The 15,703-nt window shown below is 40.1% G+C and overlaps 1 protein-coding gene across 4 annotated transcripts in view; it reads left to right on the plus strand.

Moving 5' to 3' along the window:
- NDUFAF6 (NADH:ubiquinone oxidoreductase complex assembly factor 6) overlaps positions 1-4,645 on the plus strand; it is a 30,862-nt gene extending 26,217 nt beyond the window's left edge. For all 4 annotated transcript variants that reach the window (XM_077771321.1, XM_077771320.1, XM_077771322.1 and 1 more), the window contains 2 exons: positions 164-220; positions 3,399-4,645. In XM_077771321.1, coding sequence (XP_077627447.1) covers positions 164-220; positions 3,399-3,527 — 186 coding nt within the window. In that variant the 3' untranslated portion in view covers positions 3,528-4,645. The remainder of the gene's footprint in view (positions 1-163; positions 221-3,398) is intronic.
- The last annotated feature ends 11,058 nt before the right edge of the window (positions 4,646-15,703 follow it).

A 15,703-nucleotide genomic window follows, 5' to 3' on the forward strand; every position in this document is an offset into this window, starting at 1 on the left:
AATTAATTTTAATTGGCAGGAGAGCTATTTTCTGGCCTTTCAGAGAAGCTCTAGCTGTGTTGTTGAACTTCTGGTATTGCTTTGTGATCACTCTCAGAGGGAGAGTGTTTATCTCCAGAAATATTTATGTTTGAAACCAATTTCCTTTTGTCTTCCTTTGTAGGCTAGGTCCTTCCACAAAAGTGTTCCTGTGAAAGCATTTCCTGCTTTTCTTCAGACGGTGAGTGGATTACCAGAGAAGGCTGGTTAATTACTGAAGCAGATGCGTATGATCTCTTTTTCTGTTTTTTAATGTTTTATTTATTTCTGAGAGAGAGAGTGTGAGCAGGGCAGGGTCAGAGAGAGAGGGAGACGCAGAATCTGAAGCAGGTTCCAGGCTCTGAGCTGTCAGCATAGAGCCCGACGCAGGGCTCGAACCCACGAACCGTGAGATCATGACCTGAGCTGAAGTCGGATGCTTACCCGACTGAGCAATCCCAGGCGCCCTTCTTTTTCTGTTTTATAAGGTTCCCAGTGAAGTTCCTTAGTTTGGAGTCTTTGTGTTGGTTTCCCTACCTTAATGGTGGGTTTTGTTAGTTACATTCAACTTTTGGTCATGCCTGTAGTTCCCAGAGGCAGGTGAGTCGAGTCCCCAGACTGCATAGGTCTGTACAGAGAGGTGTGTGTGTGTGTGTGAGAGAGAGAGAGAGAGGGAGAGAGAGAGAGAGAGAAAGAGAGACTGTTAACAAGACTTTGCCTTTGAACCAAATCCTGATTTGTGAATGTCCAGTTGAGCTCTAATTATGAGGTTATGTTCTGTCTGTATCTTAATGGAATCTTCTAGTTGTAAAAACTAAACTCTCAGAATAGAGATTTAGACAATCTAAAAATAATAAAAGTAACAATCACCTATCATTCTGAGACCCAGACATAACCAATATTTATTCTGTTCTTTTTTTTTAAATGAATTTCTGTGTATAGTTGAAATCATACTTTATATGTCATTGTCTTACCTATCAACCATCTAGCTACATCATTAAAAATATTTATAAATATTTAATAGCTATATAATATTCTATCATGTGCTTATACCTTAACTTCATTTATCAACTATTCCTTATAATTGGATATTATAAACTATTAAAAATGAACATAGTAGAATTCTAGGAGATGGAAATTCGATCATAAAATATTAACTATTACTTAATGTTACAGAACATTATGAATAATGTGAGCTCTTTTTTCCAAAAAAAAGAGAGAGAGCATGTGAAAGTACACTAATATATCTTCAAAGTTTTTTCTTTCATTCTCTTTAACATTTTTTTTCATCTTTTTTAATGTTTATTTTATTTTTGAGAGAGAGAGTGTGACTGAGGAAGGGGCACAAAGAGCAGAGACAGAGGATCTGAAGCAGGCTGAGCTGTCAGCACAGAGCCTGATGTGGGGCTTGAACTCACGAACCGTGAGATCATGACCTGAGCCGAAGTCAGATGCTCAACTGAGCCACCCAGGCACCCCTTTTTTGAAATTTTTAATGTTACAGATGAATCTGATATATCTATATATGTATGCAAGTGTTATAAAGCATAGTATCACGAACACGCATGAACTCATCACTCAATCCAGGAACTAGAATGTCACCGTTAAATCCCACTCATGTGTTTTCCCCTATTTCATCACCTACCTCTGCCTGCCTCCTCCAAGTAGCTGTCCTGAATTTTGAATTTATTATCCTCTTGCTTTTATTCCAGAAAGGCTTTTCCCCATTTTATATATTCCTAAAATATACATTGTTTAGTTTTGTTTTCGAGCTTTATAAAAATGGATCATACCTATTTGTCTTCTAGGACACACACACACCCTTATCCATATTACTTCATCTAGCTATAGTACACTCATTTCACTGCAGTATATTTCATTGTGTGAACAGTATACTTTTTTTTTCTTTTTTTGTTTTTGGTCAAAGACCTGGATTGTTTCTAGGTTTTTTGCTAATATAACATAAAGCAGCTGTGCACATTCATGCACATATCTCCTGTTATATGTAAGTCTAGGGTTTAAGAATTAGATGCTGAGTTTGTACATATCCTCATCTGTCTCTAAGTGTGTAGAAAAAAAATTTGGGAAAAAATACAATCCGTTTTGTTGTCTTTTGGCTCAGAGTCCAGAGAAGCACAGCAGGACCTCTGCTGGACACACAGGTTGTACCTCAGGCACTAGGGGGAGCTGTGCATGTGGACAAGAGGGCAAAAGGTGCCTCTTCGGAGTTTGTGCAAAACTAAGTGTATTCTCTGTTAAGTAAATAAATATTTAATAAAACACATTTCATTGAAGTAAGATAAAAATGTACAGATTAATAAAAATAACTGAAAACCATAAAATAAAGAGCACTGCCCATCACCACTGTGTTCCATCCTGCTCCCCAATCCTCATGAAAGCTGTATCAAGCTTTGTGTGACGGGGGAGGCATGGGGTGACATTTATAGGGACCTGTGATGGTCCTCCCAGGTTGCAAATTGTTTTCTAGCAAGAACATGGAGACCCATTAAACTTTCCCACAAAATAAGTTTGTAAATGAACAACTTGAGCTCCTCCTCATTTCTGTGAGAGGTGGTGGTGGTGGGGGTGATGGCATTCACTGTCCTTGATTGAAACACCCATTTTGTTTTCTACAGAACCTAGTAATAAGACCCAACAAACAGTAATTTCTCTAATCTTTTACACATTTCAACCATAACACTATAAATTATGATCAGAATTGGCTTGGTATTTCTAGTACTAGCTCTTTGATCCTGTTTTACTGGCCTAATAGGAACTTCTTAGAAGATGTCTTTGGAGCATCTGGGTGGCTCAGTTGGTTAAGTGTCCGACTCTTGGTTTTGACTCAGGTCATGATCTCATGGTTCATGGGTTCAAGTCCCAGGCTTGATAAGCCTCAGGCTCATTGTGGAGTCTGCTTGGAATTTCTCTCTCCCTTTCTCTCTGCCCCTCCCCCATCCAAATTCATTTTTTTTTTAAAAGAAGATATTTTTATTTTTTTTCTCTGCCCTTTAAATTCTCATTTAAATTCTTTATACATAGAAGACCATCTCAGGGAAACTAAATAGCCTTAATACTTAGAATTTTTCTTTAGTTTCTTTTAAAAAGCTCTTTAAAAATTCTTTTTAATGTTTATTTATTATTTTGAGAGAGAGCAAAAGCATGGGAGGGGCAGAGAGAGAGGGAGACACAGAATCTGAAGCAGCCTCCAAGCCCTGAGCTGTCAGCACAGAATCTGACATGGGGCTCCAACTCACAGAACATGAGATCATGATTGAGCCAAAATTGGATGCTTAACCGATTGAGCCACCCAGGCGCCCCAGTTTCTCTAAAAAACTTAATCATTCTATGATCTAATGACCATTCTTCTCCTTTACCAGGTTGCCCTGGAGGACTATTTAAAGAAAATTCAACAGGTGGATTTTGACATATTCCACCCATCTTTACAACGGAAGAATACACTACTACCATTATCTTTGTATATTCAGTCATGGAGAAGAAGATATTAAAATAATTTTATGGCACTGACTTTTACTGTTATTAGTTTTACAAAAGTATACTGTTGTTTACAAACAACAGGAGCTGACTGTTTTACTTAAGAATTTTTAGGATGGGGGTGTGGGGCTCACAGACTTGATGAGATGTTGCTGGGGGGCCAGAGTGCCCCAGCACTGCCCAGGCTCTGTCCTAGGCACCAGCGCTGTCACCAGCAGCCAGCGGGTGTCTGCTGGGCTCTCTCTGTCAGGTGGGAGCCCCAGGAAGGAGTGTGGATTGAGCTGTACTGAGGCTGCAGACCGTGTGCAGCCACCAGGGGGCAGGAGAGGTAATGTCTCCTCGCTTCTTTACCCCTGGACAAGAGCATAGGAGCCCGGCTTGCCTGTGGGGCAGCCACAACTCGAGGGGCCAGTACAGCTAGGGGGCATGAAGAGCAAAGTTAATATCTGAGGAGGGTCAATCACTTTTTCTCCCTAACATTTCATCTTTACAACTCTATGAAAACTTACCCATGATGATAAAAGAACTTTAAGGTGAACCAGCTGGCTGTCAAAAGCTAGAACCCTAGTTTGACCTTAGGTCTGGCTGACTTGAAAGCTTTTACTGTTTTTTTGTTTTTTGGTTTTTAATCCCGCTGCTTTACGATCTGTCCTGCAGCATTATCATGACCAAAACTGCCTTAACAAAATGTGTATTAATGTAAAGTATATTACCAAAATTGTATTGAGCATTCATAGGAGATAATACATTTTTTTAAAAACTAGTATACTAGCTGAGCCTCCCAGTGATAAGCTCTGGCCATATACTTTCATCAGTGTTCTCCTCTGATCTTGAAAAAGAGAAATAAGGATTTTTTTTTTGGTAATTAAAAAATTTTAATCCTCAAGTATATACTAACTACCAAAAACATAGTTGTGTGCACTGGCTGGTCATGGGAAGATCTGGACTCTGAGTCTCTGACTGCAAGGCCAGGGTTATGCCACAGCTTCCTCTCGCTGCGTGTTCAGTGGTCCTCTGGTGTTCTGTCCCTCCTTCTCATCTCTCCTAAACCTTCGGCTGGAATTAGTGCCTACTTCCGTTGTGAATCAGTGATGGCTTAAAATACTACGTTTTTTTGCAAATAAAACTCAAACCGAAGCTGCTTGAGGACAAAGCTACATTGTTTTATTCATCCTGGTGTCCCACAGCACCCTGAATGGCTTCTGATGTAGAGCACATAGAGATTGACAAATGTGGGTCTGTGTGAACATGCAAGGTGGCTGTATGTGTGAGTATACTCTTGATAGTGATGCTGAGGGAATATCCTCTAGTTTAATTCTGTGGCTTTCGAGCCTTTTAGCTTATCTATAAGAGGCTAGTGCAAGGAGATGGGACACGTTTCCCCTCGGGATTTGGAATGGCCCAGGGTTGAAGAGTCTGTTAGAGACAGTCTTTGTTAGGAAGCATTGTCTGTGGGCCTTCCCAGCTTAAATCTGGCAGCAATCAGCTGCTAAGCATCTTGGTTCCTGTCTAAGGATCTCAAAAAGAAGGGCTTAAACACACAAGTCCACACAAGTGGATTCCTTATTGGCTTAGAAACCAATTTACTAGTAAGTAAATCATTTCAAAATACTCTCCACACCATTTTAAATTTGATGCTTAGAAATTCGGATGAACTGAAGTTTGCAGTCCCCTAGAGATTAAAATGGGACCTTACTCAGTGACATTTACCACACTATTAACTTCATGGCAGAAAAGACACTCCCTTAGATGGTGCCGACATTGTTTTTCATTTTTCAAATTTCTGAGGGTTTCTTATTAGACCATTTGAAAGGAGTCCGATACATGTTCAGACTGTTTAAGATGTATTAAAATACATCTTGCTGTGGAGAGCAACAGATGACAAATAACTTACAGATTCATCTCAATGTAGGCAAAGTTGCACATCATCATAAAAAACGTTCCGAGTAGTTCCCACTCCACTGGCAGGATTCTTCCTCTCTTTTTGATTAAATGTCTCCTTTTGGCAAAATTAAATTACTCTTGAGAAACATAACAGCATCTAACACTCAGCAGAGCATGAATTTGGACCATTATGCTTTAATCTCTATATTTATTTTCCAAAGGATAAAACTGCCTCAGAGATGTTAAGTTCAAGGTCACATAGCCATTAGAACTAGAGCTGGATGCCAAACCCACATTCGTTCAACGCCAAAGCCCACAATCCATGTATTTTTACCTTTCTTGAGACTGTAAAATACACTGCCAAGTTGAAAAGCTCAAGGGCACAACTTTTTCAGAAATAAGTATTACTATATGTTTTTAAGGTACAGATGAGGTTAAAAAGCATAGTTACATAAATTCCAACTACAAATTAGGTGCAACTGAAATAGTAAGTGCTGGACACGGGGTCTATACGGGAGAGACATGTCACCACTTCAGAGGTCAAAAAGGTTTCCCAGAGAAGGTGACATGTGAGCAGTGTCAGGAAGGTTGGGTAGGACCCAGAGTTTGGGGAGGGGGTGTATTTGTAGGGAGGTCTCGGCTGAGGAGGCAGTGGGGACAAAGGCCCGGAGGCAAAACGGAGAGCCTGTGTGAAAACGCTTAATATTTTGGCTTTTACTTAAATAAAAAGAACAGAATGTAATGTCCAGAGTTCTCAGAAAAGTCTGTGAATAAATTGTGGCGACATCCTCTGGTACAGGGAGACATTCTGAATGAAGATCAAGGAGTTGTGAGTTTATATTTTTCCCCTTTCACCAAATCCCTAAGTGCCCTTGGATCTGTTTTAGCTCTTATAGTCTTCTCTGAAGACACCGGCCTCATAACCTTGCCCAGAAAGATCCACAGAGTTATAAACATACAGTTATTGAAAACAAAACATTATCCTGTTTGTCCCTGTAAGGAGGACTGAGCAAGAAACCACTAATACCCAGAATTGGGAAGGGTAATGGCAGTGGGTTGGGAGGAGTCGGGGGGAGCTGGGGAGTGAGGGACGAATCCATTAGGTAACTGGTCCTTCACAAGGCCTGCTTTCTCCTCTGAGAAACATATTTCTTGGGTAACTAAAAAGGTATTTCTAAAGAATTTGGACCCTTAAGATCAGAAAGAGGGTCAGAAAGAGGGTGACAAGCAGGAAATGTGATTATATTTATGGACTAATGGATCTATGGATGTGAATTTTTCCATCAAATCAGTATACCAGGTAAAGGGGTTTGCTCAACAATAAAAGGAAAATTTGGCACACTAAATCATTAAATGTGTAACTCGTTTGTAGTATAAGCTGAATAAAGACATTTTAAAAGTTGAGATGCAGAGCAGTACAGTGCTTTCAAGCACTTAAAAGAGTGTGGGCTCTTGAGGAGCCTGACTGCCTGGGTTCAAACCCCCAGGTCCATAACCCTGATAGCTGTGTAACCTCAGCGAGTTTCATGAACTTTCCCGTGCCTCAGTTTTTTCATTTACAAAATGGGCAAAATCATGTCCATCTCAATAGTTGTTATGAGGAGTAAAAGAATTAATACATGTAAAGTGCCTAGAACAAGGACTTAGATGTTCTAAACATTAAATGATGTGTCAATAATATACAGAAGTCACACACCGGCAGCCTAAACCAAATGAGGCCTGCAGGCAAGGCATCTGAAAAAGAAGTAGACATTGAATGCTTCTGGACAGAACGTGTACTCTCCCAACTGGCCTCAGGCCTCAGGCCCCAGGACGGGGGTCTCTCACCCCCAGCCTGACTCATGTGTCCATGTTACTTGTCCCTTCTCTAAGCACTCGTGTTTGCTGGAGAATTTGTGGGTGGTGCATTGATAACAAGAGATGGCCAATCCGAGGCTGGCTTCACAGAAATGCCCACTTTCTCCCCCAAAGCCAGCCATATGGTAACTGTTGTTGGTACATCTGTCCCTTGCTCAAAGTTCTTTGAGTGCAAGACAATGTTTTATTCATCTTTGTGTCCCCAGAACCTGGCATAAACCCTGATGCTGCTCTATGCATCTTTGTGTCCGAATGAACATGCCGTGGTAGAGGGGTGGTGGGTTCTGAGGAAATATGAACACCATGGGGCTCAAATGTGCAGGCCGGACCAGGGGTGCGTATCAAGGGTGTGGCAACTGCGCTGTAACACAATGGCGTTCAAGAAACTAGGCTGTTGGGCACCACTGCAAAGTAGGGTGTGAGCGAGGAAGGAAAGACCAAGAAATCACAGACGCACTCAGGGGTCTGGATTTTAAGAATGGGCACAAAATTTGGAAATAAATACCTCACAAATGGTCCATAACACATGTATTTTGTGTACGTGTTCCCGGATGTTATTTGCAGTATTTCTAGTGTAATCATTGTTTGGATAAGCAGTACCTTTGAGTCAAATATGAGATAAAATGTCTTTATTCTTAGTTGATAAGTCTGAGGGCTGACTTTTGATTACCCTGTACAAATAACTGTTTTCCTTTGAGTCACCCTTTTCTAGTTAAACAGTCCAGCTTTGGTGTACTGCACGCTTTCCCTTTTTATTTTCGATCGCGATTAATCTTCCCAGCTGCTTAGTTATATAATATTATCCTGTGTGTTTAAAACACAGGCCTACAGATTGAATTTCTCACAGAGCAAGTTAAAACCACAGGATCTCTTTTATGGGGGCTACAAAGAATTTTTAAGAAGTCAACATGAACAATTTGAGGAGCGATTTCACTATCTCTTATATTAACTCCTTGCTGCAGTGGTTTTATCCTATATTAATCTTCTAGGTTGACAAAGGTGTTGAGAAAGTTCTCATTTCAATGAATCAACATAAAGACACTTCCTTCATTCCTTTTAAGTTCCTCCACTGGGTTGTTAGAAATCTGTTTTGAGTCTTGGTTTGGAGTGTATAACACACTCTTTCCTGAGAGAGATTTTTCCTGAGATTTTTAAAAAAATTAATGCTTCTAGTTTTAACACAAGTAATGTACATGTGTTCATTGCAGAAATAGTGGGAAAAAATAAATAGAAAAGTAGTTAGGAAAAATATTCTTAAAAATAACTCTAATTTTACCAGGTAAGAGAAGACTGCCATTAACATTTTGGTCTATTTTCTTCCAATTTCTCCCTTGGCATACAAAATAACAAAATTGGTATATTCTGTGTGTTGTGTTTTAGTCTGCATTTTAGTTGAGTAATACAATGTAAAGTAATACAATATAACAAGATATTAGAAAAATATTTTTAATTTTTATTCTATAGAACATTAGTGGGAATATGTTCTCTCTCTTATTTTGCAATGATACTCTAAATTGCACCCAAGGCCCTCAGCCTTCTGAAGTCAACCTTTCCTTTTTTTTTTTAAGCTTTCTTTTTAAAATTTTATTTATATTTTTTAAAATATTTATTTTTTGAGAGAGAACAAATTGGGGAGGGGCAGAGAGAGGAGGACAGAGGATCTAAAGCAGACTCTGCACTGACTGGATGATAGCAGTGAGCCTGATGCGGGGCTCAAACCCACAAACCGCAAGATCATGACCTGAGCTGAAGTTGGATGCTCAACCAATTGAGCTACCCAGGTGCCCCTTAAATTTTTATTTTATAAAGAGAAAGTGAGCGGGGGAGAGAGAGAGAGACAGAATGAGAGAGAAGATGTTAAGCAGGCTCCACACAGCATGGAACTCAATGTGGGGCTCGGATCCCACAAGCCTGGGATCATGACCTGAGCCGAAATCAAGAGTTGGATGCCCTGGGGCACCTGGGTGGCTCAGTCAGTTAAGCATCCGACTCTTGATTTTGGCTCAAGTCATGATCTCATGGTCCATGAGTTCAAGCCCTGCATAGGCACTGTCAGTGTAGAGCCTGTTTGGGATTCTCTCTCTCTCCCTTTCTCTCTGCCCCTACCCTGCATATTATGCTCTCTCTCTCTCTCAAAATAAAGAAATAAACTTAAGGAAAAAAAGAAGAGTTGGATGCTCACCTAACTGAGACACCCAGTTGCCCTCCAACCTTTCCTTTAATAACCAAATAAAGTGGTATAGGACATCCCATGGAATGCTCCATGAAAAGCCATCATCATAACCTTTGTCAGTATTTATAAGATTTCCAGAGTAGAATGGAACACAGGATTTCTATACTTCTATCACTTCTCCATAAAGTGTCGTTTGCCTTTTTTTTTTTTTTTAATATTTTTACTTATTTCCAGGAGAGAGAGAGAGAGACAGCGTGAGCAGGAAAGGGTCAGAGAGAGAGGGAGATACAGACTCTGAAATAGGCTCCAGGCTCTGAGCTGGCAGTCAGCACAGAGCCTGACTTGGGGCTCGAACCCACGAACCGCAAGATCATGACCTAAGCGAAAGTCGGACGCTTAACCGACTAAGCCACCCAGGTGCCCCTCGTTTGCCTTTCAATTTCTTTTATTTTTAAAACAACTTCTTTCAGTATTTTTGTGTTTTGATGTTTTTGTTTTTAAACCCACATAAGATGAATCTGAGGCAGGATGTGAAGTATGGATCCACAGACAGTTGCCCAGTTGAACCAATACCATCAGCCAGGTTAAGCATATACTCAATATCCAAGTTGAATCTGAAGGGTAATTTAAATAATCTAGATGAGGTCACATTTTAAAGGAATGTTCTAACTCCCCTTTGTTAAAAATAAAAGATGCTTTGAGAATCGGGCACTCTCAACACATTACACAGTTCTAAGTCTCCTTGACTGTTTTCTTTTTTTCTCATGGTCTTGGACAGGTACAAAATAAAACAGGATTTTCATTGTTTCCTGATGAGCTAGCTCAGTCGTGAGCCATTGTAAGAGAAGAGGCATGCTGGGTCCTGGGCTTGACCAAGGAATGTGAGACAGACTAATAATAATTCAGCTCTATCCAAACGAATGTTCACTTAAATAAAATTTAATGATTCATTTAGTGTGGCTGGAGCTGGTGCCTATGAGGACCATTTTTCCCCACTCAAGGCACCATCTTCTTCTGTGGGAGTGGGACCTGTTTCCATTACTTGTTATGTGAGGAGATGCTTGTGGGACCTGCTGTTTCCACGATGTTTAGTGTCTCATATAGACTGAGGCCCCGCTGTTCAGCTCACCTCTTAAACTAGTTCTAGGGGCACAAGTTCTTATTCTCTCCAGCTTTTTCATGAGCGTGCCTCTATGTGTGGGGGGTGGGGGGGGATGGTGAGCAATAGATGACACTCATGTTGTGTTGCCTGAATGTCAGAGGCAAAATTACACCAGTATGTGCCTCACAATGTGTGGGCTCCGAAGGACCAACCCAGCTGGGTCCTGGTGAGAACTGGAGGTGAAAGACAGACACTGATTTTGCTTTTGCCAGAGGAAGACTTACTACTGCAACTAACCACCAGTGTAGCTGCAGGGGTCCGGCCTCATGGAATGTTCCTAGAAGATACACCTAGGAGGATGGAGAAGCAGGAAGGAAGAGAAAATTGGGGCAGGCATGGATCTGAGGGACGGATGCTTCCTGGAAAGGCTGCTCTCTTGTCCTGACCACGGAGCAGTCCACTGAGAGGCCTGGTTCTGCAGTTACCCAGAATGCCCAGCACATGGAGAAGTTGTTTTCTGAGGCAAAGGGTATTTTCTTGTCACTGGTAAATTTTCTCCCATAATGGAAAAAAAAAGGCATTTGGCTCTTCCTCCATCTTTTTTTCTCTTTGTTCAAGGGAGAAAGCAGAAGGGTCCTTGTCTTGATTTTAAAATTTTTCAATCTTGATGCAAATTCCCCAGATGGGATTTTTTTTTTCCCCAGTGACACTTCTGGGATACAACTCATTAGATATGTGGTAGTAACTTCAATCACTATTTAGATTGACATAGCACTTCCTGTTGGCAGTTTTATCTTCCTTGAACCAAGGAAAACACACTAGGGAGAAGAGACTGTGGGTTAATATTAAGTGTGACCCTATCTTGGGGATGGCCTCTTCATTCTCTGATTGTGAACATTAGCAATTTCCTGTGTTACCACAGTCACTACTTCATGCACATCACTGAGTACATTGGTGGTTCCAATCTTCATTGTCTACACCTGGAATGAGTTGCCCAGGGAATTAAAAAAAAAAAAAAAAAAAGATGTGTTAGTCACTCAGCAAACTGGATGCTCTGTTAGGGACTGGGGAAGCAAGGAGATCTATGGTGCCATAGCACCCCTTGTCCTGCCAACAGTTTGGTTTTATGAGCCTTCCAGAAAATTCTTCCCTTTTGCTTATGCACGTTTGAGTTGAATTTCTGCCCCTCATAACCACAACAGTCTGGTCAACTGAGGGGCTGAGAGCCTGAAGGAATGAGATGTATTTGCCATATCCTTTGCTGAGTAAAAGGCACAACCGTCACCTTGCTGCTGGGTGACACGGGGACCAAGTGTGTGCTATGAGTTTGTATGCTCAGAGATACGTGACAAATTTTCATCGTAGCCACTGCACATGCACCTTAGTTAAGGTGAGACATTGCCTACAGATGTTGAATGTACATAGGATTACTCAGCCAGGAAAGAGAAGTTAGTCTAAATAGGGGAGTTCCCGGCAGAGCAATATTTTGGCCAATCGTTTTTGAAAGCATCTGTGAATGTGGAAACATCTTTGTAAATCCGGATTTTCATCATTTTGGTTTTCTTAAAGTGAGTGCCTCCCCTGTCTTGGTTGCTGCCCCCTTTTTGGGAAGGGAAGAGTTGAGGCAGATACGGTGCAATATCAATTCATAATGAAAGTGAAATACATTTTAAATCTTTGCTTTTGATGAACTAACTCCAATATAAATGCAATGTTTATATGTAAGTATTTAAAGGGCCAATAGGTCTGATTAATGGATTTTTTAAAAATATTTTTATTTATTTCTAGGAGAGAGAGAGAGAGACAGCGTGAGCAGGGGAGGGTCAGAGAGAGAGGGAGACACAGACTCTGAAATAGGCTCCAGGCTCTGAGCTGGCAGCCAGCACAGAGCCCGACGCGGTGCTTGAACCTACGAACCGTGAGATCATGACCTAAGCGAAAGTCGGACGCTTAACCGACTAAGCCACCCAGGCGCCCCATGATTAATGGATTTTTTTTTAATTGTGATATTTGGTCATAATATTTGGCATATATTCCATGGGCAACTGAAAAGACTATGTATTCTGCTGTTGTTGGGTGAAGTGTTCCACAAATGTCAATCAAACCCTGTTACTTGATGATGTTTCATAACCTTGCTGATTCTGTCTAGCTGTTCTGTCAACTGTAGAGAGAGGTATGTCGGATTCTCCAACTATAACTATGGGTTTGTCTACTTCTCCTTTTCATTCTATTACCTTTTGCTTTACATATTTTGTAGCTCACTATTTGGTGCCTCCGTCATATTTAAGATTGCTATGTCTTCTTGGTGGAGTATCCTTTTGTCATTACATAATATGCCTATCATTGGTAAATTTTTTCACTCCGAAGTGTAGTTTATTGATATTATAATAGCCACTCCTGTTTTCTTTTGATTCATGTTTGCATATGTTTTTTTCTATCTTTCTACTTTCAAACTACCTATATTGTTATGTTTAAGTGAATTTCTTGTGGCCAGCATTCAGTTGAGTCATATTTTCTAATCCATTCTGCCAATCTCCTTCAATTGATGGATTTAGATTTATATTTTTGAATTATTTTTATTTATTTATTGAAGTGTAGTTGACATACAAAGCTATGTTAGTTTCATGTGTAGAGTATAGTGATTTGATAATTCTATATATTATGCTATGCTTGCTAAGATAAATGTAGTTACCATCTGTCAACACACAATGTTATTACATTATCATTGCCTATATTCCCTATGCTTTACTTTTCATCCCTGTGACTTATTTATTTTATTATTGGAAATTTGTACCTTTAATCCCCTTCACCTGTTTTGCCCCCTGGTTCCAACTCCTTCCCATCTGAAAACTACCAGTTTGCTCTCTGTATTTAATTCTGTTTCTGTTTGCTTTTTAGATTCCACATAGAAGTGAAACTATATGGTATTTGTCTTTGTCCTGTCTTATTTCACTTAGCATAATACCTTCTAGGTCCATCCATGTTGTCGCAGATGGCAAGATCTCACCCTTTTTATGGCCCATACTCCATTGTATGTATACACCACATCTTCTTATCCATTCATCTATTGATAAATACTTGGGTTGCTTCCATATCTTGGCTATTGTAAATAACTGGGGCTCATATATCTTTTTGAATTAGTGATTTGTTTTCTTCAGGTAAATGCCCAGTAGGAAAACTACTAGATCATACAGTATTATATTTTTAATGTTTTGAGGAAACTCCATAACTTAAATCCCTTTACATCCTTTTGCCTTCCCCTACTTATAAATTCTTTTAAATATTTCCTCTATATACATTTAGAGGCACAAAAGACAGTGTTACAATTTTTGCTTTAACCATCAAACATAATTCAGAAACTTAAGAGAAGAAGGAAATGTATTTACTCATAACTTTTACTTTCTGTTGTTCTTTCTCTCTTCATGATATTCTGAGACTCCTTCCTTTTTCATTTCCTTTCTGTCTGGAGAACTTCCTTTAGCCATTCACTTAAGAGAAGTCTGCTGATGACAAATTCATTTAGTTTTTCTTCAGCTGATAATGTCTTGATTTCCCCTAACCCTTTTTTTCTTTAAGTAGGCTCCATGCCCAGTGTGGAGCCCAATGTGGGGCTTGAACTCACAACCCTGAGATCAAAACCTGAGCGGAGATCAAGAATTAGACACTTAACCAACTGATCCAATTAAGCACCCCTCCCTTCATTCTTGAAGGATATTTCACTGGACATAGAATTCTGGGTTGCCAGTTTTTTCACTTCAGCACTTGCAAAATGCACCATTTCCTTCTGGCCCCCATGGTTTCTGATGGGAAACCTGCTATCATTCAAGTTGTTTTTGTTCCACATAAGGTATTCCTTCTGACTGCTTTCAAGATTCTTTTGTCTTAGTTTTTTTAAAAAATAAGCTCCAAATTTTCTTATACTCAGCAGGCATAAAATTACATTGAAATAAATAGAAGTACAAACATTATATTCAGTCTTGAGAAATTCAATATGGTATGGATTTCTTTGGTTTATCCTGTTTCTGATTTGCTTACATCTCGTAGGTTTCTGTCTTTTGCCAAATTTGCAAAGTTTTCAGCCATTGTTTCTACAAGTATTTTTTCAGCTTTGCTCTCTTTCTCCTCTCCTACTGGGATTTGGATGACATAAATATTAGATTTTTTTTTTGTTATGGGCACGCAGGTCCCTGAACCTCTGTTCTTTCTTTTCTTTTCTCTTTTCTTTTCTTTCTTTTGTTCTTTCATTCTTTCTTTCTTTCTCTCTCTCTCTTTCTTTCTTCCCTTAGTCTATTTTCTCTTTATTATTCAGATTGGGCAATTTCTATTGCTGTATATACCAGTTCATTGATTTTATTTTTCTCTGGTCCCTGCATCCTACTTCGAGCCCAACCACTGAGTTAACTTTAGTTACTGTATTTTTTAGTCCTTAAGTTTCCATTTGGTTCTTCTTTATATCTTCTTATTTCTGTACTGAGACTACATTTCCTTACTTAGACTTTCAATTTTTTCATGTTCCAAGCATGTTTGTAATTGGCTTTTAAAGGTGACTTTTTTAGAAACTTCGTCAGGTAATGTTACCATCTCTGTCATTTTAGTGTTGGCATCTACTGACAATATTTTTTCTTCTGAGATTTTTCTAATATTTGGTATATGGGTGGTTTTCAATAGAAGAGCTGGACATTTTGGATATTATGAGATATGGATCTTGCTTAAGCCTTCTGTTTTAACTGGTTTTTCTGATACCAATCTGGCAGAGGAAGAGAGGAGCACTGCCTTGTTACTGCCAAGGTCGAGGAGCGTGAGAGTGAGAGGATAGGAGTCTGCATTCACCACTTGACCTGTGTTCACACTGGAAGGGCCTCCTAGTTACTTCTGGGCAGGAATGGGAGTTCTAGATCCCACTGGGCATCCACTCATACACACCACCTTGGCCGGGAGAGGCAGAAGTGCCTCCTTACCACTGACACCACAGGAACGTCCTGACTCTCCAGTAGGCCTCCTTTGACACCACGCCAGCAGGGAGGGGGAGGGGCACCTTGTTACTGCTGTCTGTGGGTGGAGTTCCCATCCCCATGTGGTTTCCACTGACACTGCAGTGGCAGGGGCCGTGTTACTGTCACGAGGGGATAAAAGTCCCAGCTCTCTATGGCCTACTCTGATAGCACCTTAGTGTG

The sequence above is a fragment of the Crocuta crocuta genome, unplaced genomic scaffold (assembly GCF_008692635.1).
Source record: "Crocuta crocuta isolate KB4526 unplaced genomic scaffold, BGI_CrCroc_1.0 scaffold235, whole genome shotgun sequence".
In the NCBI taxonomy this organism is placed as follows: domain Eukaryota; kingdom Metazoa; phylum Chordata; class Mammalia; order Carnivora; family Hyaenidae; genus Crocuta; species Crocuta crocuta.